Raw genomic sequence first — 27,855 nt, forward strand, 5'->3', positions numbered from 1 at the left:
CTGTTAAAACCATCAGAACTTAACAATCACTCAATCCATCATGTGTTAAATACTGCAACACACACTCAATACACAAACAGTGCATTAAAATGTGGATCCAATATATTCATCCATTAATGAGTGGTGCAGGCATCATTATTAATCATCATTAGGACTAAAGATGCACAATCAAAAATTATTTACCAGACATAGCACTCACAAAGAACACATTTTAACCAAGTAAACTACAAACAAATGACTAAACAAATTAAATTAAAACTATATAGCGCCACCTAGTGAACATTATCTACAGTAACGCTGTAGCACAGAGGCCTCAGGGAATCTTAAAGTGATAGTTCACACAGAAATAATAATTCTGTCATCATTTATGAGTTTCTTGACTGTGACTGGTTTACTTTAAAGAGATAAAGTTTTCTACTCTTTCTCTCAGGACACAGAACAATGTGAAAAGACCAGAATATGTGACTTGCTTTCTATATTCCTTTTCCTCAAAACGATGACCTTATTTTATTACTTCATATCAGCATCATCAGATATTAAACAGTCCTATATTTTATTTGAAGATGTATATAACTGTATCAATAAAAAATTAGCATTTAAATGAATCTGATGTGTGTTGAAATTTGTCTATTATTCTATTATATTGTTATGGTTAAACATTAGACATGGTAACTTGGTAATAGACCTACGATGTTTTCTTCTTCTTCTCCTTTTTTAATTCTTTTGTTATTACCATGATCATAATATCATGGTGTTTTTTATGTATACTTTGAAGATCCATAGTGTAGTGTATGAATATGGTAATCATACAGTTCTGATATATATTGAGGTATTATCATCTGATTTACCACAGTATTATCACAGCTTTTATCACAGCAATTAGACACAGCTTTGATAATTTATTAATATTATCATAATATGGCTGATTTTGATAAAAAAAAAAAATACAGACACTTTCACTTTGTCAGGTTGAGATGGAGAAAACAATGGCATGAATAATTATGAAAAATTGAAAATAAAATTGTTAAACCAGCATTATATTTTTAATTTGCAATTATAGCTAGAAATATAGATTTTAACAATGAAAAACAAATGATGAAAAAAATAGCAAAACATGATTAGATTTTTAATTATAGAAATCATTTTCATTGTGTATTTCATATTAGGGCTGTAAATTCATTTATTGTGTTTGACAGGTGTGATGATCAGTGGAGTTGAGTTTTTACCTCCATCATTAAGGCACGGGTTAAAAAATGGATAGAGTTTCCCAGTGAAAGACTGATCAGTGAAAGAGTAGAGATGAGAGCTGGACTCCACATCATAAAAGGAGACCAGACCCTCCTCATAATCCACAAACACACCGACCCGCTGCGGCTTCACTCTCACACACAGAGAGACAAGAGGATCCTCACAGGCTTTATATTCATTCTCATTCCTCAGAGCCACAGACCAGCATCCATTACTGGGAGTCAGTGTGATCTCTCCCTTCCTGTTAATGGATTCTCTGGCCACTCCTAAAGTCCAGTCAGTCTTTCCCTTCACCTGCACCTCAAAATAAAATCTCCCTGAGGAGAATCCCTCCTTTCCCAGGACAATTGCATATTTATCAAATCTCTCTGGTTTGTCTGGGAGTTTCTGTCTAATGTCTCCATGTCTCACTTGTTTTCCATCATCAGACAGGATGAGTTTAGGATGAGCTGTATCAGGATCCAGAGTCACATCCACTGAGAAAACAGAGAATATGAATCACAAATTTACAATACAGATATTTAGTGATGATGTTTGTAATATGTAATCAGTGTTTAATCATACTGTCGGTCAGTGATGAAGCTGTGAGTATCTGAATGTAATCTAGTGTAGTGCAGACAGCACACTGTACCTGCATACTGCTGTGTCCTCTTCAGTTCTGTAGAGACTAATGACAATAAAACACCATCAGATCTTTGACATGTTTATGTGTGAATTATAGACAAGATTTAAGGTTATATTTAAAGAATTGTGAACAACATCATGTTTTATCTGATCAATGTTTCTCTGCTGATATTTAGAGAATCCTTGAACTCCTATTGTGTTTGAGCTCGAAATATTCCTCCTTTTTAGAGCATCTTTGGGAATGTTTTGTGAACATTTTATGACATGTTTATTTTAGATATTGTTATGGCTAATGTTATTCATCTCAGTTTTGGAGTGTATTAGTGTTGTGGTTATTCAGCAAAGACAACACTATAAAGATAACCTTAGAGAAAGTGAAAATGAAGCCCAGCACTGCGAAGCTGTTTGATACAGGTCAGAAATATTCCTCTAAAAAAGAACAAATCTGCATGAATAAACATTAATGATGTCTATCGATTTGATTTTCTTCTGCTAAACTGATTTTATCTGACATATAATCACAACATTGAGATGAAACAGCTGAAAAGACTGAAAATGGCAGAAAATGAATGTTTCTTTCTGTTGTTTCTCATCTAAAAGTGTTCACAGATTTACTAAAGCCTCAAGGTTCTGGTTACAGTGATGAAGCTTCTAGTACAAGATGAATTTACTGCATGTTTCCTGAAATTAGAGATGAATATGACCTGCTCTCTTCAAGAAGAACTGTGATGATAATGAGACACACACACACATGATCACACACTTCTCTTATTTCAGCTTTAACAGACTCATTCTTCATTACTGATATTAAAAGATGATAAATATATGTATCTGTACGGTGTGTTTGATATTGCTGTACCAGTTTGCGTGAGTTTCTCCTGTAGAGAGTCTTGCAGTTTAGTCAGAGCTCTCCTCAGAGTCTCCAGACTCTCATCAGTCTTCACACTGATCTCAGACCAGTTCCTGGTGTTTCTAGAGCTGCACAGGGATGAGTAAATCTACAGCAGGAGAGAGGAGAAATCCTTCAGCATGGGGAGTGTTATGGTGTCATATACTGCATTATCATTGATCAGAGAGATGTTGACTGACCTGTAGGAGGTGGAGGTGATCTTCAGTGTGTGAGAGCTGCTCCAGCTCAGTGTTTCTCATCTTTAGCTCAGTGATCTCCTGCTCCAGCTCTTCAATGAGCTCTTCCTCCTGTTTCTCTGCTGCTTTCTGCTGCTCCTCCATCATCTCCAGCAGTTCAGTCTGACATCTCTCAATGGAGCGGATGAGATCAGTGAAGAGCTCCACACGGGCTGCTTTCTCCTTCTCTGTGTTTCTCTGCTCAACCAGGACAATCAACACATTATTAGTGGCGTTTGATAAGAGAAGAATCAGTGTTATTATTTCTCATACTTCAGTGTTTTTAGGCGGTTTTCAAAATCCCTCATTCTGCCCCGTTTGCACTGAATGATTCCTCAAATCATGTGTGTTGTTGAGGAGAGATGTGTTATTACTTTACTAAGTGATCAGGGAATCACAGACGTGTCGATATTCAGACCAGCAGTGTGACTGTGAGTGTGAAATTGCTTTTATACAACAATTCAATAAACAATGATAGATATTAAAATTAATTTAATTTAATTATTTTAAACTCACTTTTCTGACTTCTGCTGAGTGTTTGACATCTTGAATCTTCTTGATTCTGTCCTGGATCATCTGCTGTGTGTCTTGAATCATCAACTGAGTCTATGAACAGAGAAAATTTGATTGATGGAATGACATGATAAGGGTAATAATGACAATTTTAATTTATAGGTGAAATATTTTAGTACTTAATACTCACTTCTTCTAAAGAAACAGTGTTGTGGTTCTTGTGATCTCCGTCAGTGCAGGACACACACACAATAGTCTGATCATCTCTACAGAACAGCTCCAGGGGTCTCTCATGTTTCTGACATATATAGTCCTCCAGATTACTCACAGGATTGATCAGTTTGTGTTTCTTTAAGCCTGCCACTCTCGAATGAGGCTCCAGGTGAGTTTCACAGTAAGAGCTCTGACACACCAGACACAACTTCAGGGCTTTCAGCTTTCTTTCCTCACAGACGTCACACAGAACTTCAGCTTTTTTCAGAACTTCAGCTTTTTTCTCAGGACTTTTCTTATTATAGTGATCTACGATCTCTCGGAGTGTGGTGTTAATCTTGAGATCAGGTCTGTGCTTGAATGTTTCTTTACAATATGGACAGTTGCAGGTCTGGCTGTTGTCCCAGCACTTATTCAGACAGGTCTTGCAGAAGTTGTGTCCACATGGAGTGCTGACTGGATCAGTGAACACGTCCAGACATATAGAGCACTGAAGCTCCTCAGTCAGTGGACCGCTGGAGGAAGACATCGCTGGAGAGAGAAATGATGAAGATAAATCACCTTCACTACTAGTCTAAAGTTTGGAAACACATTTGACTTTTTGATTTAATGGCTTTTGCTTGAAGGACTTAAATAACAATAATAATAATAATAATAATTATTAGCCTTATTATTATAAATGGGCTCATTTAATACTGTTTATAAAGAATCCCATGATGCACCTCATGAAGTTGGTTGAATGTAAAGAATGTCTAGAGACAAAGAGTGACGTCTTTGAGGAAACTCAAATATATTAGAGATCATGTACAGTCAGCTGGTCATTACTGCTAAATGAACCCAGACAAGCTGATCAGAACCCTAATGTGAAGCTCATTACACGAACACTTACTGTACCAAATAAATAAATACACGAAGGAGCAATATTGATTTGAAATCTTGATTTGAAATGATTTTATTATCTGCTGCTGTACACTCCTGAACTACATATTAAATATTATATGAGAAGAGTGAAAGTTATTCATGCACTAATTCATTCTTCTTGTTTTTTTATTTTTTGTTCATTGACTTACATGGAGGTGTTTGCTCAATACTCCGTCTCCTGGTTTTTCTTGCTTGTGTTGATGTTGGTGAAGATTCTGCCATTGTTCTTCCCTCTTCGTTTTCAAGAATAGAAATGTTATTGAATGATCAAAGAACTTATAAGAAACATCTAAGCCTATATTTGCTCCTAATGTGTATTTAGTCACTGAGGTTTAAATGAAATCTTACCTCGAGTCCGGCTTAGTTTTTACTTATTCATCATAATATTATTTCAAGTCAAATTTATAATTTATATCAAATTGGTTTGTTAACTTACAGAACTGAACTTTGACCTGCTCTTTTGATAACTTTTATTTTGAAAACTCAACAGAACTTTTGACCCTAACTACAAGTGATATATTTTCCAACAAAACATATATATATATACATATCTCTTCACAAAATACATTATAGTCAAGTTTAGTTTTGATCTAGTTTATTATAAAAGTGATTTTCATCTGCAGTTCAGCAGGTTTGTGTTCAGTGAATCTGCAGGTCATTTACTTCCTGCTTCTTTAGTCTTTCTGCCATGTGACAAAATGACAGAAACACCAAACTTTGCTTTAAAAACAATCAAATGACATATTTAAATACAATTCTGATACCATTTCAGTGCAGTGAACAACTAAAATAGTTGAGTATTTGATATGCTTAAACCTGGTTCTGTTCAACTTATTCCAGTTCGACATAACCCCAACTAAAGATCACTTCCATTAGAAACCTGTTCAGCACAATCTCTCTTATATTTCTATCTCACCTGTGAGGATCAGATGTGTCCACAAGACTCTTTGAACGGATCATTAAATATTCTGTAGTTTAAAGAGGTTGATCGTTTCAGGAGTCCATATTGTCGTTGATCAAGTTAGTTTCACTTTCTCTGAATCTCTCTGAACTACAGTGACGTCAGAGCGGTCCGTGTGGATAAAACATCGAACATGTCTGCGTACGTTACTTCAGGGTATGTGTATGCATGATGTACATACCGGTAGCCTACTTTTTTTTTTTTTTTTTTTTTTTTTTTTACAGTCTATGGTATGTACAGATAGCGAAAAAGGTAGAACATTTCTGTTTAATTTTCTACGAGAAACTGGATTGGACCGTAAAATAAACATTCTGTTACTGCCATAAAACACCAACGAAGAAGGAGAAGTTCCGTTAGGGTTTGATACGACTTTATCTTTCTGTGCTATATTTTTTTCAGGAATGTGGTTGGGAACTTAGCCCAATGTAACTTAGTGATCAATGTGGCTTGTCAGTATCTTTTCAGAATAATTTGTCTTGCTTTTATTTTCCTCCAGAGAGACATCTTCTCCAGTATGTTTACAGCGCTCTCTCCAAACCTGCTGGATCCTCCGGTCCTGAGTTCAGTGCAGTGGGTCTGTATGATGACAGACGGATCTCTCACTACAGTAATGAAGAACAAACCTGGAAAAGAGACCGTCAGAGTTCAGAGATCTGGAGAGACACTGAAGAACCTGATGAATCTAAAGACTGGTTTATACATCTGGTTTATACTCTGGCAAACTGCACAAGATCCAAATGTGACGGTGAGTCTGCTGAGTTCAGCTGTTTTATCAGTGATCAGACCTGTAATATGAGTGTGGACTTACTGTGGCCCTCAAAATAACTGGACGTTTAGGTCACACATAAAATATCTGAAAGCTATAACATGAAATATTATATCAAGTGTAATGTGTTTCTTCGAAAGTGGTAGCACACTTTCAAGTAAACATTTGACAAAAAGAGGATTGTTAGATCTAATGTTGATAGACTAAAATGATGACAAACAGTACGTTGACTTTGTTTGTTAGTTAATGTGATGAATTCTGCCATTAAGAGCACCTGGGAAACTTGCATCTCCACGTTGGCCAGGGCCGGATTGGGACTCATTTTCAGCCCTGGAGTTTCATGCCTTAGACCGGCCCACTTTAGTTCCCGACTGACTAAAATAATGTAATTAAACCCTCAGTATATAAGGCCCAATCTTTCAAGGGCTATCTGGCCCTTCCCCCTACCCCTAGTGCTGCCCCTCCAACCAAAAGAGAATCGAGACAACCCTACCCCTTCACGGGAACGCGCAAAACGGAGGGGTTAAGGGACAAGGTCTTTACTCACGATGTTTCTTATTGCAGATGCACCAGATGTTCACACGTTTGCCTCTGAAGCTCCTCATGACCGAAGCAAGCTGAATCTGAGCTGTCTGGCCACTGGCTTCTACCCCAAACACATCGAGATGAAGATCACATTGAACAACGCTAGCGTTGAACCCTTCAGCTCTACTGGAGTCAGACCCAATGATGACGAGAGCTTTCAGATGAGAATCAGTGTGGAGATTCACAGAGATGAAGAAGAGAGTTATGAGTGTCACGTCTCTCATAGCAGTCTGACACAGACACTTATAATAAAATGGGGTAAATATGAGAGTATGTCCTGTCAGAAGTTAACTTTAATTTGTGACCTCTTTACCTGTATTTGTGATTGCAGCTCAGTCAGATTTTCTCAAATTAAATTTGGAGATTTTTTTTTTTTTGGTCTTTGCATGTTGTTATTAATTTATAAAATTTGTAAAAAGACTGTTGTTGTTTTCCTACAGATGAAGAGCGCACTAATAGCAGTGAAGAATCTAGAAGGCATGATTTGGCAGTAACTGCAGCTGTATTTGCACTGGTAGTTTTAAATGTGTTTTTATGGTGTTTCTGCGCAGGAACGGCACACAAAGAGTTAAATAGCAAGTTCAAAATGTTTAAAACTATTTAAAGTAGTTCACCTAAAAATTACACCCTCATGTTGTTTCAAACCTGTATGACTTTCTGTTTTTCTACAGAACTGAATTATTCTTTTGTCCTTGCAATGAAGTCAATGGGGTGCAAAATAACATTTGACTTTCATTGTGTGGACTAAAGAAAAACATTTTTCAAAATAACTAATTTTCCTTTAATAAACGTTTTAATAATTTTTTGAAGTGATGCAGATAAACTGCTTTAAAATTCAGTGCCATTAAAGCTTATGAATTATGAAACACAAAACTGAATAATTACGAAGTCAGCTTAAGCTAAGCTTAATGCTAAAGTTTTCTAATGTGTTGTATTTTATAATCTCTAGGCCAGATGAACTATAATGGCTCCAGCAGAAGAGAGAACGTCATCTCAGGGTCTCCAGAACGACCGAAGCCTGTTGAGCGAAACCGGTTTCAGTGGCTACTCGGGTCAGTTTGGGCTTCGTTTGAGCAAACTCAGTTTTTTCACACTCAAAAAAGTGGATCACCTTTTAGTGGTGTTCATCAAAATTTGATACTGGAGTTTAAGTCCAAGAAGGCATTAACGCAGGGTTTTTCCTGCAGGCCGAAGAATCTGTGCTCATGTACAGCAGTGAAGCCAGAAGAGGATCTTCCTACATTCATGAGGTTCTTCCATGAAAACACATCTCAGGGTTTCAAAATAAGAATTTCATTTCACCGCTCTGATCAGGTTAAATAATTTGTAAGCTTTAGTGGTCAATATAGATTACAATTAGTTTTTTATTTTTTATATGGAGCCGGTTGCACCAGCTGCTTAATGTACAAGTACATTGAAATATTTACAAAAGCCTCCGACCATATACAGTATGTGACCCTGGACCACAAAACCAGTCACATGGGTCAATTTTTCAGAATTGAGATTTATACATCACATGAAATCTGCATAAACAAGCGTTCCATTGATGTATGGTTTGTTATGATAGGACAATATTTGGCCGAGATACAACTATTGCAAATCTGGAATCTGAGAGTGCAAAAAAATCGAAACATTGAGAAAATCTCCTTTAAAGTTGTTCATTTATGTTCACGATTGTGCTGCATTCACTCACACAAATAAATGTTTTATATATTTACGCTAGGAAATTCACAAAATATCTTCATGGTGTTGATCTTTATTTAATATCCTAATGATTTTTGGCATAAAAGAAAATTGGATAATTTTGACCCATACAATGTGTTGGCTATTTCCACAAATTTACCCGTGCGAGACTGGTTTTGTGATCCAGGGTCACATATTGTGTCCGTTTCTTCATATTGTACACAAGAATACTTCCTATATTTCACGGTGTGATCCCGGACAGCACAGCGGCCTCGTTGAGAAGATTCCCGGCCTCCTTCCTGTACTTCGGACTCGTTTCTTTCGCTCTCCGTGCCTCTCGGAGGTTTTCCTTCAGGTTGTCCAGCAGCCTTGTCTTGTCTTGGTGACTGTGATCTGTAGATTCCAGCTGTGTGGTCATGGAGTCCTCCTTCTTCAGAAGCCAGTCGATCATCTCTTGGAGTTTAGTGGCCACGGATATGATGGCTTTGGTGGCTTTGCTCAGCTCGGTGATGTTGTCTTTCGTCATCTTCAGGTCGGTGGGGATTTCGGCCTCTGACCTCACCATCAGAGTGAAGTCATATCCTTTAACCTCCAGACTGATGTAGCAGTTCCCTAACGGGGGGGAAGTGAGACTCAAATGAAGAGCGTACTCGATAATAAAGGAAACAACAGTAAAGGACGTCACTTTATAAATTAAGGTTATAGATTCAGTGTCCGGTATAGGAATGATGAAATCATTTATGATTAACATATCATATATGTTATGTAGACACCAAAATCATATTTACTTTATATAAAAGGAGTATTCTGAATGACTAACTACAATACATAATTCAATGCATAACTATACTAAAAATCTCTAAATAAAATAAAAAATAAATAAAATAAAAAGTCATTTATAAATTATAAATATTTAATACAATACATAAATTAAGTAAAACTGGATTAAACAAACAAAAAAGTTTATATGGTACTCCAGGGTACTAAAAAATACCATGGTATTAGCCATAGTAACACATACAAAATTACCAGTGAAATATCATGCATCCAAAAACAGGATCCTGAATGATGAATAAAATACATAAACCTTATGCGCTACTTTTATTATCATATTAATCCTAGAGAGAATCTATTTGTAATGGTCCATTATGAATAAGTGTTTTGTGAAATGCATGAGTTCTCCATCATATGCTGATGTGTGTGTGTGTGTGTGTGTTCTGCCCCCTGCAGGCTGTGTGTGTGAGGGTCTTACCATGTTCCTCCTTGACCTTCTTCAGGCACTGAGTCAGACTGTCATTAGTCGGGCACTGGTAGTGACAAATTGGGCACCAGGTCAGGAAGCAGACAGACTGGCTAAACCGACCGTCTGCTAGCGGCCTCGCGTCACCCAGGTCAGATAAATCCCATCACATAGAGCCTCTTTCACCTAGATATCATCATATAGAGACAGTGTCTGTTCCCCGAATTTGGAAATCCCAAAAACGTTTAAACCCATCTAAGGTTAAAAATTTAATTGATGTTCAACAAATAAAAAACAGCTATAATACAGATGAGCAAATGCTAAAGCTTGGGTTGCTGAATATTCGATCGCTTACTTCAAAAGCACTCATTGTTAATGATATGATTTCAGATAATAACCTAGATGTGCTGTGTTTGACAGAAACCTGGCTAAAACCAAACGATTACATTACTTTAAATGAGTCCACCCCGCAAGATTACTGTTATAAACATGAACCTCGTCTGAAACGCAAAGGGGGTGGTGTTGCTGTAATTTATAGTAATATTTTCAAAACCACTAAGAAATCAAGTTTTAAATATAATTCTTTTGAAGTGTTAGTACTTAATGTAAAAATATATAGTATAAATGATAAATCACGTTTGAGATTTGTGCTGGCTACTGTATAAGGATTGCTAATGTGACGTCATCATGACGTATTCCCAGTGGTGAACGCAAAGCATTTTGGGAATCCGCGGCACAAACATAAGGCGCCAAACTTCATTGCATGGAGGGAAGAACGCAGTGTTCAAGATGCCTGCATTTTGTAGGATTATATTCTGTTTTTCACGCTAATTTTTCATTATTTTCATGCCAGAACACTTGCCTGCTATGCCAGCCTGGCCAAACATACCCATAATTCTTTGCGTTCTGAAGAGGTTGCCGCCCATTTGGTCACATGTCTTAGCGATCTCTATACAGGCCACCAGGGCACCATACAGACTTTATCAAAGAATTTGCGGACTTTCTATCAGAGTTAGTATTGGCTGCAGATAAAGTACTAATTGTTGGTGATTTTAATATACACATCAATAATGAAAAAGATGCATTGGGTTTGGCATTTAAAGACATTGTAAACTCTATTGGAATTAGACAACACGTGTCAGGACCTACTCATCGTCGTAATCATACTCTAGATCTAATATTATCACACGGAATAGATGTTGATGCCGTTGAAATTCTGCAGCAGAGCGATGACATCTCAGATCATTATCTAGTCTCGTGTAAATTACATTTAGCCAAGGCTGCAAAGCTGACTCCGTGTTTCAAATATGTGAGACCTATCACTTCTGCTACTAAAGATTGCTTTATTAATAATCTTCCTGATCAGTTTCATCATCTTAGCATCCCGGATAGCTTAGAAGAACTTGATATTGCAACAGAAACTTTTAACTCTCTCTTTTCCAGCACTTTAGACACAGTTGCTCCTTTGCGCTTAAAGAAGATTAAAGAAAATAATCCAACGCCGTGGTACAACGAGCACACTCGGGCCCTTAAGAGAGCAGCCAGAAAAATGGAGCGCAACTGGAAGAAATCAAAACTAGAGGTATTTCGCATTTCATGGAAAGAGAGCTCGATTGCATACAGAGAGGCTTTAAAAGCTGCTAGATCTGCTTATTTTTCAACCCTATTAGAAGAAAATAAACATAATCCTAGGTTTTTATTTGAAACAGTGGCTAAACTAACAAAAAAGAAAGCTTCAAACACAGAAGTTTCCAAGCAGCACAGCAGTAATGACTTTATGAACTTCTTCACTTATAAGATTGATAATATCAGGGACAAAATTATAACTATGCAACCGTCTACTACAGTATCGCATCAGGCAGTGCATTGTAGTCTCCCTGAGGAAAAATTTGATTCATTCGTTGCTATAGGAGAGGAAGAATTTACTAAACTGGTTAAATCATCTAAACCTACAACATGTATGTTAGACCCTATACCGACTAAGCTACTGAAAGAGATGCTTCCAGAGGTCATAGATCCTCTTCTTAATATCATTAATTCGTCTTTATCATTAGGATACGTACCAAAAAACTTTAAGCTGGCTATGATTAAACCGCTTGTTAAAAAACGCAACTTGATCCTACAGAATTAGTCAATTACAGGCCGATCTCGAATCTACCTTTTCTGTCAAAGATATTAGAAAAGGCAATATCCTCACAACTATGTTCCTTTTTAGAAAGAAATGATATCTGCGAGGATTTCCAGTCAGGATTTAGACCGTACCATAGTACTGAGACAGCTCTCGTTAGAGTCACAAATGATTTGCTCTTATCATCCGATCGTGGTTGTATCTCTCTATTAGTGTTACTCGATCTTAGTGCTGCGTTTGACACCATTGACCACAACATTTTTTTAAATAGACTAGAAAACTATGTTGGCATTAGTGGAATTGCACTAGCATGGTTTAAATCATACTTATCTGACCGTTATCAATTTGTAGCAGTAAATGAAGAGATGTCTCATCGATCACAAGTTCAGTATGGTGTACCACAAGGCTCAGTACTAGGACCGCTGCTGTTCACTCTGTACATGCTACCATTAGGAGATATCATTAGGAAACATGGAATTAGCTTCCACTGTTATGCCGACGATACTCAGCTCTATATTTCTTCAAAACCTAACGAAAACTACCAATTCACTAAATTAACAGAATGCATAGCTGATATAAAAAATTGGATGACTCGTAATTTCCTACTTCTAAATTCTGAAAAAACAGAGATTCTAATTATTGGACAAAAAACTTCCTCACGTAATAACCTAGAATACTGTCTAACACTTGATGGCTGCTCTGTTAAAGGGACACTTCACCCATTTGCATTAAGCTTTGCATTGTTAGAAACCCAGTCATACTATTGAATGGTCGTGCAACACTCTCTCATTTTCCCCTGAGACGGGAGAAATCCATTATTTACCTTTTACACTTCCTCCTACAATGACGCAAAAATCGACTGGAGCAAAGGTTCGCTCTGTAAGTTATGGAAAAACGACATTAAAACAATAAATAAATAAATAATGAGAACACATGCAGTACATAACTTAAAGACAGACTTATATGATGGCATCAAGACTTTTACATTAAGAAACCTCTGTTACATGGAATATATAAATTAGACACGGACAAATTATAAAAAGAAATAAACACCCCTTACAAAAAATAAGTATAAGTAAAGTTCAAGTAGCTATATTTTTTAAGTATACTTAGTGAGTATTCAGTGCCATAAAAGCTTATGAATTATGAAACACAAAACTGAATAATTACGAAGTCAGTATGAGCTTAGCTTAATGCTAAAGTTGTCTAATGTATTGTATTTTATAATCTCTAGGCCAGATGAACTATAATGGCTCCAGCAGAAGAGAGAACGTCATCTCAGGGTCTCCAGAACGACCGAAGCCTGTTGAGCGAAACCGGTTTCAGTGGCTACTCGGGTCAGTTTGGGCTTCGTTTGAGCAAACTCAGTTTTTTCAGACTCAAAAAAGTGGATCACCTTTTAGTGGTGTTCATCAAAATTTGATACTGGAGTTTAAGTCCAAGAAGGCATTAATGCAGGGTTTTTCCTGCAGGCCGAAGAATCTGCTCTTGACCCTTGACCTCAAAACCAGTCACATGGGTCAATTTTTCAGAATTGAGATGTATTCATTTATGTTCACGATTGTGCTGCATTCACTCACACAAATAAATGTTTGATATATTTACGCTAGGAAATTTACGAAATATCTTCATGGTGTTGATCTTTACGTAATATCCTAATGATTTTTGGCATAAAAGAAAAATGGACAATTTTGACCTATACCATGTATTGTTGGCTATTGCCACAAATATACCCGTGCGAGACTGGTTTTGTGATCCAGGGTCACATATGAAACTGTGAAAACCCCCTTTGGAAACTTTACTTTTAAGAGTGTAAACTACACACATCTGAAGATTAATCTAAAACTGAGTATTTTTTGCTTTTTTTCCACTGCTAAACTCGTTAAGTTGTACGCAGTGAATGACAGTGTGTTTGGTCTCGTCTCTTCCAGATCTTGGTTCAGGGTGGCGTTACGTACAGAGACGAGCTCTGGCATAAAGAATGTTTCTTGTGTTCGGGTTGTAAAGTCCAGCTGGCCGGACAGCCTTTCACAACGCAGGGTGAAGATCCGTTCTGTGTGAAGTGCTTCAGTAACCTGTACGCCCAAACATGTGCCGCCTGCGACAAACCCATCACAGGTCAGTGTGTGTTAATGTGTCCTTATAACAAGAGCGCTCTTCATTAGCAGTTCCTTCAGCTGATAACAGAAACACTGTCAGAAACAAGAGACAGTTGGCACATAAACAGGGTCGTGTGTTTGGAGGCTGTTGAGTGTGTGTGAATAAAGTTCTGCTTGTTCATCGGGACTCAAGAGTCTCTCATCCACCGGGTCATGACCTATGAGAATATAATATCTAACTCAAATATCAATATCAAATATCTCACTGTTTATATGTTTTAACCTTAGTGTATCATATTTGATACGCACATTTCTAAAACATTATCAAAACTTTGCTGAAAACTTGTACACAATCTACTACATCATCTATTGTATGAGTGATAGTTTATACATTTTAGCAAGTAAAAGGCCTTTTAGTGTAAATTTAACTGTAACGTCCCCCTTCAGGTCGTGATTCTCGTGTCTTTTTGCTGTGAAATCTTGATTTTTTAAAGTAAATGTAAGAATAACGTTTATATTGTTATTAATATTTCAAGATAAACTGGACTGAAGCGACTTTTATTTGTTACATTTATTTGTTCATCTCTCAGTCATCATTGTATTGCATTATACGTTTTGCCTCCCACAATAAAAACTACAGAGATTTGATCATAAAACTAAGCATTTAAATATCATCTAACTAAGACATTACTGGGAGATATTGAGTGACAACTGATTTTTACATGCATTTCATGCAGTCCGCTATACTGTTATAAAGATCTCAATGATTTACATTATAAACAATCAGAATTTCATCAATTTATGGGGCATATAAATATCAGCAACAACAAATTGCATGTTTTTCCTCAGTTTGGACCTTTGAATAAAAGTTTTTTTTCCAACAACTATATGAGCTTCATATTCTCACTAATCATACTATTAGCCATAAAATTGTGTCGAATATGACATAAAAAAAAGCACATATCCCCAAAAAATGTCCATTTAAAAAGTTTATATAGCCTATATATATATATATATATAGTACATCAATTTATTTAGATTTTCTCATCCTCATGTCGGTCCAAACCCCAATGACTTCTTCTATGGAAAACAAAAGAAGATATTACGCAGAATGTCCATGTTGCTCTTTTTCATTTAATGAAAGTGAATGGAGACTGGGGCTGTCAAGCTCCACACATAAAAAATGACAAAAGTAGTCAAGCAAAACATGACTTAAACATAACATACAAGTTGCATAAACCATGTTGGGTTTTTTTGTCATTTATAAAAAGCTCAACAGCCCCAGTCCCCATTCACTTTCATTATGTCTAGAAGATCTTCTTTTGTTGCACAGAAGTAAGCAATATAAGTCTGAAACAACATTGAATAAATCATCTTTAGCAGAACAACACTAAAAAAATCCATAAAAAAACAGAAAAGTTCTGTTTACAGTTAAGTTTACAGACTTTTCTGTTAACCATCACAACACAACACAATGCATAACTCAAAATACGGGTAAAACATGTGAAACATCAATACGGAATATTCCTTCATGTATGATATACATGATATACATTTAGGTGTTACATTCTCCCAAATCTGTATGTTAAAAATCTCTAAACTAGAACAACACATTAGATTGTGTAAATGTATTTCACAGTTTAAATGATAAACTCAAATCATTTGAAGCGAACGTGTTTCGTGCCAAAGTGACTCAGTTTTGATTTTACGTTTGAGTAATTTTCCATGTGTTTGCATTAACATCAGGCCTTTAAATTCCCTCCAACAGCAACATTCCTCAATGAAACTTACATCTGAACAAAACACACACTGAGTGTTAATATGTGAGGTGTGTGTTCAGCGAGACAGGATTGAATCATGTAATGATGCATTAGAATGTGGACAGAAAATGTTGTTTGTATTAAACAGTGAATTTTACAGTGCACTATTTTAATGCACATGAATTAGTGTTTTATCCATTCATTTTTAATAAGTCTCACATGAAATATTCACATATTAATTATGATTTAACAGATGGCTTCCTATTTGTGTTGCTTTCAAAAGAATACTTTTAACTTTGTTTTTAAATGTTTGATGTATTTTTACATATGAATGGCTTCAGTAAAACTGCTCCTGTGTTTCCTTTCATAAAATGTTTGTTACATAATAAACAACAACTTTCAAATATTTGAGGTTCAGTAAAATTATGTTTTCTATTTTTTTTAACTATACATGTACATATACATTTCTGAGACAAAATGTCTGATAAAACATGCAGTTTAATATAAGAATATAAGGTTATGGAAATCCTGCATAGCCTATATAACTCAACCCTAACATCTCTAATCATGAATAAACCCTTCATGTGAAGGTTTTAAATTGTAATTTTAATTTACTCGTTTTTACCAGATGCCAAATTTCTGACAGTTTATTTTATTTTATTTTTTTACCTTAAATAAAGGCATGTAAAACTAAAAGATGAGGATGGAACATGTAATTGGTAATGACTGATGGCAGAATTCCAGGTTTCTCACTGCAGGATGTTGAAGCTCAAAGATCAGGAAGTTCAGGAACTTTAGTGTGGATTTGCTGAATCCAACAGGCCAATACTTGAAGAACGACACAATCACTGTGATCAGACACACACACATCCAGTGGAAAAGATGGACTGATGGAGACACTGAGTTCCTTAAAAGCTAAGGTCTGTGATAATGAAGTTTAATGATAATGCAGCTTATTGGTTTGACATTTTGTTAATGACAGCCATATACATTTGAAGTACAAATAGACCTACTTTACATAAAATATGAGGATTAAAAACATCACAAAGCAGAAATAATCTTTCCAAACCCCTTTATAAACATAATCTGCAGCCATTGGTTTAAGAAATTCTCATGACTCTTCCGTTAGATGCAGTCGACTCTGTTTATGGAAATATGAAAATTGTGTCTTTGTCCCAGGAGAGACTCCGGGTCCCATTAAAGCCGTTCTCTGGGGTCTTTGGTTTCATCTAGTGTCCTAAACCTCAGTGGACAGAACATTTGTCCTGCCGTCTCTGTTAAAACCATCAGAACTTATCAATCACTCAATCCATCATGTGTTAAATACTGCAACACACACTCAATACACAAACAGAGCATTAAAATGTGGATCCAATATATTCATCCATTAATGAGTGGTGCAGGCATCATTATTAATCATCATTACGACTAAAGATATAGACCAGACATAGCACTCACAAATAACACATTTTAACCAAGTAAACTAAATAAAACAAAATGACTAAACAAATTAAATTAAAACTATATAGCGCCACCTAGTGAACATTATCTACAGTAATGCTGTAGCACAGAGGCCTCAGAGAATCTTAAAGTGATAGTTCACACAGAAATAATAATTCTGTCATCATTTATGAGTTTCTTTACTGTGACTGGTTTACTTTAAAGAGATAAAGTTTTCTACTCTTTCTCTCAGGACACAGAACAATGTGAAAAGACCAGAATATGTGACTTGCTTTCTATATTCCTTTTCCTCAAAACGATGACCTTATTTTATTACTTCATATCAGCACCATCAGATATTAAACAGTCCTATATTTTATTTGAAGATGTATATAACTGTATCAATAAAAAATGAGCATTTAAATAAATCTGATGTGTGTTGAAATTTGTCTATTATTCTATTCTATTGTTATGGTTAAACATTAGACATGGTAACTTGGTAATAGACCTACAATGTTTTCTTCTCCTCCTTTTTAAATTTTTTGTTATTACCATGATCATAATATCATGGTGTTTTTTATGTATACTTTGAAGATCCATAGTGTATGAATATGGTAATCATACAGTTCTGATATATATTGAGGTATTACCATCTGATTTACCACAGTATTATCACAGCTTTTATCACAGCAATTAGACACAGCTTTGATAATTTATTAATATTATCATAACATGGTTGATTTTGACGTAAAAACAAAAATACAGACACTTTCACTTTGTCAGGTTGAGATGGGAGAAAACAACGTCATGAATAATTATGAAAAATTGAAAATAAAATTGTTAAACAAGCATTATATTTTTAATTTGCAATTATAGCTAGAATTATAGATTTTAACAATGAAAAACAAATAATGAAAAAATAGCAAAACATGATTAGATTTTTAATTATAGAAATCATTTTCATTGTGTATTTCATATTAGGGCTGTAAATTCATTTATTGTGTTTGACAGGTGTGATGATCAGTGGAGTTGAGTTTTTACCTCCATAATTAAGGCACGGGCCAAAATATGGAAAGAGTTTCCCAGTGAAAGACTGATCAGTGAAAGAGTAGAGATGAGAGCTGGACTCCACATCATAAAAGGAGACCAGACCCTCCTCATAATCCACAAACACACCGACCCGCTGCGGCTTCACTCTCACACACAGGGAGACACGAGGATCCTCACAGGCTTTATATTCATTCCCATTCCTCAGCCACACAGTCCAGTATCCATTACTGGGAGTCAGTGTGATCTTTCCCTTCCTGTTAATGGATTCTCTGGCCACTCCTAAATCCCATTCAGTCTTTCCCTTCACCTGCACCTCAAAATAAAATCTCCCTGAGGAGAATCCCTCCTTTCCCAGGACATTTACACATTCATCAAATCTCTCTGGTTTATCTGGGAGTTTCTGCTCAATGTCTCCACATCTCACTTGTTTTCCATCATCAGACAGGATGAGAGCAGGATGAGCTGTATCAGGATCCAGAGTCACATCCACTGAGAAAACAGAGAATATAAATCACAACTTGATACAGATATTTAGTGATGATGTGTGTAATATGTAATCAGTGTTTAATCATACTGTCGGTCAGTGATGAAGCTGTGAGTATCTGAATGTAATCTAGTGTAGTGCAGACAGCACACTGTACCTGCATACTGCTGTCTCCTCTTCAGTTCTGTAGAGACACATGACAATAAAACACCATCAGATCTTTGACATGTTTATGTGTGGAATTATAGACAAGATTTAAGGAGAATTTTCAAGAATTGTGAACAACATCATGTTTGATCTGATCAATGTTTCTCTGCTGATATTTAGAGAATCCCTGAACTCCTATTGTGTTTGAGCTCGAAATATTCCTCCTTTTTAGAGCATCTTTGGGAATGTTTTGTGAACATTTTATGACATTTTTATTTTAGATATTGTTATGGCTAATGTTATTCATCTCAGTTTTGGAGTGTATTAGTGTTGTGGTTATTCAGCAAAGACAACACTATAAAAATAACCTTAGAGAAAGTGAAAATGAAGCCCAGCACTGCGAAGCTGTTTGATACAGGTCAGAAATATTCCTCTAAAAATGAACAAATCTGCATCTTAAATTCATGATGTCTATGATTTGATTTTCTTCTGCTAAACTGATTTAATCTGACACATAATCACAACATTTAGATGAAACAGCTGAAAAGACTGAAAATGGCAGAAAATGAATGTTTCTTTCTGTTGTTTCTCATCTAAAAGTGTTCACAGATTTACTAAAGCCTCAAGGTTCTGGTTACAGTGATGAAGCTTCTAGTACAAGATGAATTTACTGCATGTTTCCTGAAATTAGAGATGAATATGACCTGCTCTCTTCAAGAAGAACTGTGATGATAATGAGACACAAACACATGATCACACACTTCTCTTATTTCAGCTTTAACAGACTCATTCTTCATTACTGATATTAAAAGATGATAAATATATGTATCTGTACGGTGTATTTGATATTGCTGTACCAGGTAGCGTGAGTTTCTCCTGTAGAGAGTCCTGCAGTTTAGTCAGAGCTCTCCTCAGAGTCTCCAGACTCTCATCAGTCTTCACACTGATCTCAGACCAGTTCCTGGTGTTTCTAGAGCTGCACAGGGATGAGTAAATCTACAGCAGGAGAGAGGAGAAATCCTTCAGCATGGGGAGTGTTATGGTGTCATATACTGCATTATCATTGATCAGAGAGATGTTGACTGACCTGTAGGAGGTGGAGGTGATCTTCAGTGTGTGAGAGCTGCTCCAGCTCAGTGTTTCTCATCTTTAGCTCAGTGATCTCCTGCTCCAGCTCTTCAATGAGCTCTTCCTCCTGTTTCTCTGCTGCTTTCTGCTGCTCCTCCATCATCTCCAGCAGTTCAGTCTGACATCTCTCAATGGAGCGGATGAGATCAGTGAAGAGCTCCACACGGGCTGCTTTCTCCTTCTCTGTGTTTCTCTGCTCAACCAGGACAATCAACACATTATTAGTGGCGTTTGTTAAGAGAAGAATCAGTGTTATTATTTCTCATCTTCAGTGTTTTTAGGCGGTTTTCAAAATCCCTCATTCTGCACCGTTTGCACTGAATGATTCCTCAAATCATGTGTGTTGTTGAGGAGAGATGTGTTATTACTTTAAATGGACTGCATTTATATAGCGCTTTCACAGACCTATGGCCACCAAAGTGCTTTACATAGCCTCACATTCACCCAGTCACTCACTCATTCATACACCGACGGCGGTGTCAGCCATGCAAGGCGCAGCTGTTGTGACTTTAAGTCAAGTCAAGTATATTTGTATAGCGCTTTTCACAATACAAATTGTATCAAAGCAGCTTCACAGTATTAAATTAAAATAATACAACAAGGTTTGTTTCTAGTGGAATTTATTGATTGATAAAAATAAATTACTATTCCCAAAATATCCCCAACTGAGCAAGCCAAAGGCAACAGTGGCAAGGAACCGAAAAACTCCATCAAGTGACCTAATGGTGTCCTAAAACTCCATCAGGTGACCCAATGGAGAAAAAAAAACCTTGGAAGAACCCAGGCTCAGTCGGGGGCCAGTTCTCCTCTGGCATTTATGAACTAGAGACCGGATTTAAATGTAAGCCTTGAATTTAGTGATCTTAAAGAGCGCGATGGATTATAGGGCGATAGAAGATCCGTTAAATAGACTGGAGCTAAGCCATTTAGGGCTTTATAAGTCAGTAGCAATACCTTGTAATTAATACAGGACTTTATAGGTAACCAATGTAGTGATGTTAAAATCGGTGTTATATGATCATATTTTCTTGATCTAGTAAGAACTCTAGCGGCTGCATTTTGGACTAACTGTAGCTTGTTAATTGAGGATGCAGGACAACCGGCTAATAAAGCATTACAGTAATCTAGTCTCGAGGTCATGAATGCATGAACTAACTTTTCTGCATCAGAAACAGATAGCATATTACGTAGCTTAGCAATGTTTCTAAGGTGGAAAAAGGCTGTTCTTGTAACATATGAAATATGATTTTTGAAAGACAGGTTGCAATCTAGTATAACACCCAGGTCTTTTACTGTAGCGGATAAAGTAACAGGACATCCTACTATATTAAAGTTGTATTGCGAGAGGTTTTGTGGGCGGTTTTTTGAACCGATAAGTAATACCTCTGTTTTGTCTGGATTTAATAAAAGAAAATTGCGCGTCATCCAATCTTTTATATCTTTAACACACTCTGTCAATTTGGATAATTTAGCGTTTTCATCCGGCCGTGATGAAATATATATTTGAGTGTCATCAGCATAACAATGGAAACTAATTCCATGTTTCCTTATAATATTTCCAAGTGGCATCATATATATTGAGAATAACAGAGGGCCTAACACAGATCCCTGCAGCACTCCATAGTTTACTGGAGTTATGATCGATTTTTCTCCATTTAAATAAACAAAATGGTAGCGGTCAGATAGGTATGATCTGAACCAGCTTAATGCTTGTCCTTGATCACCAGTATAATTTTGTAGTCGATCTAAGAGTATTGTGTGATCTATAGTATCGAACGCAGCACTAAGATCAAGTAAAACTAGTATTGAGATACAGCCTTGGTCAGAAGCTAAGAGTAAATCATTTGTGATTTTAACGAGCGCAGTTTCAGTGCTATGATGCGGCCTGAATCCAGACTGAAACTTTTCATAGATATCATTTTCTTGCAGGAAAGAGCCCAGTTGAGCGGACACAACTTTTTCTAGTATTTTAGACATAAAAGGAAGATTTGAAATGGGTCTATAATTTGCTAAGTTATTATGATCTAATTGTGGTTTCTTAATGAGAGGTTTTATAACTGCCAGTTTAAATGTTCTTGGAACATGACCTAAAGATAAAGATGAGTTAATAATATTGAGGAGAGGCTCTTCCACTACAGGTAACACTTCTTTCAGTAGTTTAGTAGGTATAGGATCTAATGAACATGTTGTTGTTTTAGATGAAGTGATAAGTTTATTTAACTCTATTTGTTCTATAGTTGTAAAGCACTGTAATTGTTCTTGCGGGGTGATAATTGAGGCTGAATTATAAGGCGCGATTGAGGATTGAACGTTTACAATTGTGGTTCTGATGTTTTCTATTTTCTCAGTGAAAAACTTCATGAAATCATTACTACTAAACTGTAACGGAATATTTTGTTCAGGTGACATCTGTTTATTTGTTAGTCTAGCCACGGTGTTAAATAAAAACCTAGGGTTGTTTTGGTTATTTTCTATTAGTTTGCGGAGGTGCTCAGCCCTGGCCGCTTTTAGGGCCTTTTCATAACGTGACATACTGTCTTTCCACGCGATTCTAAAGACCTCTAAATTAGTTTGTTTCCATTTACGCTCTAAATTACGGGTTTCTCTCTTTAAAACATGCGTAGTATTGTTGTACCATGGTGCTTTACTTTTCTCTCTGACCTTTTTTAATCTAATGTGTGCAACAATATCCAATTTTCCAGAGAGAATGGTGCTCATAGTGCTAGTTAGTTCCTCTAGTTCATCTGTTTGTTTGGGTTCACTGAGCAGCTGAGACAGATCAGATAAGCTATTTGAAAAATTATCTATGGTGGATGGAAGGATTGTTCTGCCTGATCTATAACGCGGCGCAGCATGATATATTACAGGAGTACGTAATATGCAAGTTACCATGTGGTCAGTGACATCATCACTTTGTGGAATGATATCTATATCGGTTGGATCGGTTCCATGTGATATAATTAAATCGAGTGTATGATTAAAACGATGAGTTGGTCCGGTAACGTTTTGCTTGACCCCAAAGGAGTTTAATAAATCTGTAAACGCAGCCCCTAACGCATCATTTTGATTATCTACGTGTATGTTAAAATCTCCAACAATTAATGCTTTATCGACATTGACTAATAGGTCTGAGAGAAAGTCTGCAAACTCTTTTAGGAAATCAGCGTAAGTCCCAGGCGGTCTATATACGGTAGCCAAGGCTAAAGATAATAGGGATGTTTTTCTAACATCTAAGAGCGTAACATTTAGTACAAGTACTTCAAACGAAATAAACGTATAACCCGTTTTCTGAGTAACATTAAGAATATCTCTATAGATTGTTGCAACACCGCCGCCACGACCAATCAGACGAGGCTCATGCTTATAGGAGTATCCTGATGGAGTAGACTCATTTAAACCGAAATAATCATTTGGTTTAAGCCAGGTTTCAGTAAGGCAAAGTACATCGAAGCTATTATCTGTGACCATTTCATTTACAATAACTGCCTTAGGTGTGAGTGATCTAATGTCTAGAAGACCTAGCTTTAAAAATTGTTTTTGATTACTAATAGCAACATTTTCTGTTTTAATAACAATTAGATTTTTCCTAGATCCTGCAGTAGATTTATTATTTGATCTCACTAAACGAGGAATAGACACGGTTTCTATGCAATGTTCTACACTAGTATTTAAATCAGTTAAATTGGTGCAGCAGAGACTATGATTTGAACTTTTGGTTACTAGTCAAAAGGTATTTAACATTTTGGAGATGTTATCCGACAGAACACTTTACTAAGTGATCAGGGAATCACAGATGTGTTGATATTCAGACCAGCAGTGTGACTGTGAGTGTGAAATTGCTTTTATACAACAATTCAATAAACAATGATAGATATTAAAATTTATTTAATTATTTTAAACTCACTTTTCTGACTTCTGCTGAGTGTTTGACGTCTTGAATCTTCTTGATTCTGTCCTGGATCATCTGCTGTGTGTCTTTCTGTGTCTTCATCAGTTGAGTCTATAGACAGAGAACAACACACAATATGTTTCATGACTGATTCATTTATATTAAAGAACATGTGATTCCTCGTGATAAGAGCCATTTAAAATCAGTTTGTCAGTAACTTCTACCTTCTTCTCTTCACTCTCCTCTTCTAAAGAAACAGTGTTGTGGTTCTTGTGATCTCCGTCAGTGCAGGACAGACACACACATGTCTGATCATCTCGACAGAACAGCTCCAGAGGTCTCTCATGTTTCTGACATATATAGTCCTCCAGATTACTCACAGGATTGATCAGTTTGTGTTTCTTTAAACCTGCCACTCTCGAATGAGGCTCCAGGTGAGTTTCACAGTAAGAGCTCTGACACACCAGACACGACTTCAGGGCTTTCAGCTTTCTTTCCTCACAGACGTCACACAGAACTTCAGCTTTTTTCTCAGGACTTTTCTTATTATAGTGATCTACGAGCTCTCGGAGTGTGGTGTTAATCTTGAGATCAGGTCTGTGCTTGAATGTTTCTTTACAATATGGACAGTTGCAGGTCTGGCTGTTGTCCCAGCACTTATTCAGACAGGTCTTGCAGAAGTTGTGTCCACATGGAGTGCTGACTGGATCAGTGAACACGTCCAGACATATAGAGCACTGAAGCTCCTCAGTCAGTGGACCGCTGGAGGAAGACATCGCTGGAGAGAGAAATGATGAAGATAAATCACCTTCACTAATAGTCTTAAGTTTGGAAACACATTTGACTTTTTGATTTAATGGCTTTTGCTTGAAGGACTTAAATAACAATAATAATTATTATTATTAGCCTTATTATTATAAATGGGCTCATTTAATACTGTTTATAAAGAATCCCATGATGCACCTCATGAAGTTGGTTGAATGTAAAGAATGTCTACAGACAAAGAGTGACGTCTTTGAGGAAACTCAAATATATTAGAGATCATGTACAGTCAGCTGGTCATTACTGCTAAATGAACCCAGACAAGCTGATCAGAACCCTAATGTGAAGCTCATTACACGAACACTTACTGTACCAAATAAATAAATACACGAAGGAGCAATATTGATTTGAAATCTTGATTTGAAATGATTTTATCTGCCGCTGTACACTCCTGAACTACATATTAAATATTATATGAGAAGAGTGAAAGTTATTCATGCACTAATTCATTCTTCTTGTTTTTATTTTTTGTTTATTGACTTACATGGAGGTGTATCCTCAATACTCCGTCTCCTGGTTTTTCTTGCTTGTGTTGATGTTGGTGAAGATTCTGCCATTGTTCTTCCCTCTTCGTTTTCAAGAATAGAAATGTTATTGAATGATCAAAGAACTTATAAGAAACATCTAAGCCTATATTTGCTCCTAATGTGTATTTAGTCACTGAGGTTTAAATGAAATCTTACCTCGAGTCCGGCTTAGTTTTACTTATTCATCATAATATTATTTCAAGTCAAATTTATAATTTATATCAAATTGGTTTGTTAACTTACAGAACTGAACTTTGACCTGCTCTTTTGATAACTTTTATTTTGAGAACTCAACTGAACTTTTGACCCTGACTACAAGTGATATATTTTCCAACAAAACATATATATATACATCCCAGCAAGCAATTTTGCGTCTAATAGACGTCTAATAGCCGTCAAAACACAGCCCCGACGTCTAGGCTAAAACGAGGCTAATTTTGGGCTGTCAGTAAAAATCTAATAGACGTCTAAACATAGCCCAAGAATAGACAGCTATTGAATGACTACATATATACGTCTAATAGACGTCTAACCATAGCCCAAGAATAGACAATCAGACAGCTATTGAATGACTACATATATACGTCTAATAGACGTCTAACCATAGCCCAAGAGTAGACAATCAGACAGCTATTGAATGACTATATTTATACGTCTAATAGACGTCTAACCATAGCCCAAGAATAGACTAGTCATCAATTAGACAGCTATTAAACGACTACATATAGCCTATCTCTTCACAAAATACATTATATAGTCAAGTTTAGTTTTGATCTAGTTTATTATAAAAGTGATTTTCATCTGCAGTTTAGCAGGTTTGTGTTTAGTGAATCTGCAGGTCATTTACTTCTTGTTTAGTCTTTCTGTCCTGTGATGAAAATTACAACCAATCAAATGACATATTTAAATACAATTCTGATACCATTTCAGTGCAGTGAACAACTAAAATAGTTAAGTATTTGGCTATATATGCTTAAACCTGGTTCTGTTCAACTTATTCCAGTTTGACATAACCCCAACTAAAGATTACTTCCATTAGAAACCTGTTCAGCACAATCTCTCTTATATTTCTATCTCTTACCTGTGAGGATCAGATGTGTCCACAAGACTCTTTGAACGGATCAATAAATATTCTGTAGTTTAAAGAGGTTGATCGTTTCAGGCGTCGTCGAACTATTCGTTCCACCTTAAAAATGTTGGACGGTTGTTAACCCCTCCCCCTCAGCCAAATACAAAAAATACAGCCAAAAGCACTGAGGGGGAGGGGTTAACAACCGTCCAACATTTTTAAGGTGGAACGAATAGTTCGACGAATAAGGAGCTGGCGAAAAAGGAGCTGGAGTCAGCCTCGTGACGGAGAGTCTGCTGAGTTCAGCTGTTTTATCAGTTCTCAGACCTGTAATATGAGTGTGGACTTACTGTGGCCCTCAAAATAACTGGACGTTTAGGTCACACATAAAATATCTGAATGCTTAACATGAAATATCATATCAAGTGTAATGTGTTTCTTCGAAAGTGGTAGCACACTTTTCAAGTAAACATTTGACAAAAAGAGGATTTTTAGATCTAATGTTGATAGACAAAAATGATGACAAACAGTACACTGACTTTGTTAGTTAATGTGATGAATTCTGCCATCAAGAGCACCTGAGAAACTTGCACCTCCACGTTGGCCATTCGTTATTACAACGTATGTCACATTCAAGAATTATAATGTGAACCATAAACCCAACTACATCTGAAATCTAAATGATGTAAATGATTATCATTTATTTATACATGGTATCACACCTACATTTATGTGCTACATAAGGCGAACTGAAAGTTTGATTATGATTATCCAATATACAATTGCTGTATATATGCTGTGATTTTTAGGCCTCCATACACTACAGAGGAGAGTCGGCTGTGAGCTGGATCCAGTGATGAATGTAAAAGCGTTTGATGAGTACGGATATGATGGAGAGGATTTTATTGCCTTTAATTCTGACACAATGCAGTGGATGGAGAAAAATCCAAAGGCAAAAGAAACCAAAATGAAGTGGAACAATCAAAGAGTTCGCAGACTGGTCGTCCAGTCATACCTCAGGACCTGCATGGACTGGATCTCCACGTTTAATAATTCAATAAGCAGTATGTGTTGATCTGATGTCTTCAGTGTTTTGAACTTAGTGTTTCATGTCTTTGTATTCAGAATCAAGTGTCTTTTTTTAGATGTAATAATATTCTTTACTCACGATGTTTCTTATTGCAGATGCACCAGATGTTCACACGTTTGCCTCTGAAGCTCCTCGTGACCGAAGCAAGCTGAATCTGAGCTGTCTGGCCACTGGCTTCTACCCCAAACACATCGAGATGAAGATCACATTGAACAACGCTAGCGTTGAACCCTTCAGCTCTACTGGAGTCAGACCCAATGATGACGAGAGCTTTCAGATGAGAATCAGTGTGGAGATTCACAGAGATGAAGAAGAGAGTTATGAGTGTCACGTCTCTCATAGC

General features: G+C 36.4%; 2 protein-coding genes and 1 pseudogene across 6 annotated transcripts; 1 reads left to right on the plus strand and 2 right to left on the minus strand.

The window, feature by feature from the left end:
• Window positions 1-731: 731 nt before the first annotated feature.
• LOC311300157 lies at window positions 732-27,855 on the minus strand (annotated as a pseudogene). The gene is made up of 17 exons (XR_014630313.1): window positions 27,591-27,855; window positions 25,311-25,394; window positions 24,229-24,782; window positions 24,020-24,115; window positions 20,075-20,308; window positions 19,845-19,983; window positions 18,998-19,024; window positions 18,291-18,845; window positions 9,892-9,946; window positions 6,919-7,110; window positions 4,794-4,877; window positions 3,701-4,254; window positions 3,514-3,603; window positions 2,962-3,195; window positions 2,732-2,870; window positions 1,880-1,915; window positions 732-1,724 (listed from the first exon to the last, which is right to left on the minus strand). The product of XR_014630313.1 is annotated as an uncharacterized misc_RNA (transcript).
• LOC311299518 (four and a half LIM domains protein 3-like) lies at window positions 7,810-18,293 on the plus strand. 4 transcript variants are annotated; one of them, XM_084423117.1, is made up of 4 exons: window positions 7,810-8,008; window positions 8,144-8,206; window positions 13,939-14,125; window positions 16,625-18,293. In XM_084423117.1, the coding sequence occupies exons 2-4, from the start codon at window positions 8,162-8,164 to the stop codon at window positions 16,630-16,632; spliced, it is 240 nt and encodes a 79-aa protein (XP_084279243.1). In that variant the 5' UTR covers window positions 7,810-8,008; window positions 8,144-8,161; the 3' UTR covers window positions 16,633-18,293. The 4 variants fall into 4 exon arrangements, 2 of the variants coding, with proteins under 2 accessions (XP_084279243.1, XP_084279242.1); XM_084423116.1 differs by lacking the exon at window positions 16,625-18,293 and adding an exon at window positions 15,875-16,026; XR_014629138.1 differs by lacking the exons at window positions 7,810-8,008; window positions 8,144-8,206; window positions 16,625-18,293 and adding exons at window positions 9,892-10,030; window positions 13,242-13,344 and having other exon boundaries at window positions 13,939-14,596.
• On the minus strand, window positions 8,859-10,123 carry LOC311299516 (uncharacterized protein). Its single transcript, XM_084423114.1, has 2 exons — window positions 9,892-10,123; window positions 8,859-9,251 (listed from the first exon to the last, which is right to left on the minus strand). The coding sequence occupies exon 2, from the start codon at window positions 9,202-9,204 to the stop codon at window positions 8,881-8,883; it is 324 nt and encodes a 107-aa protein (XP_084279240.1). The 5' UTR covers window positions 9,205-9,251; window positions 9,892-10,123; the 3' UTR covers window positions 8,859-8,880.

This window comes from Rutilus rutilus (assembly GCF_951802725.1).
Source record: "Rutilus rutilus genome assembly, chromosome: 11".
Lineage (NCBI taxonomy): Eukaryota > Metazoa > Chordata > Actinopteri > Cypriniformes > Leuciscidae > Rutilus > Rutilus rutilus.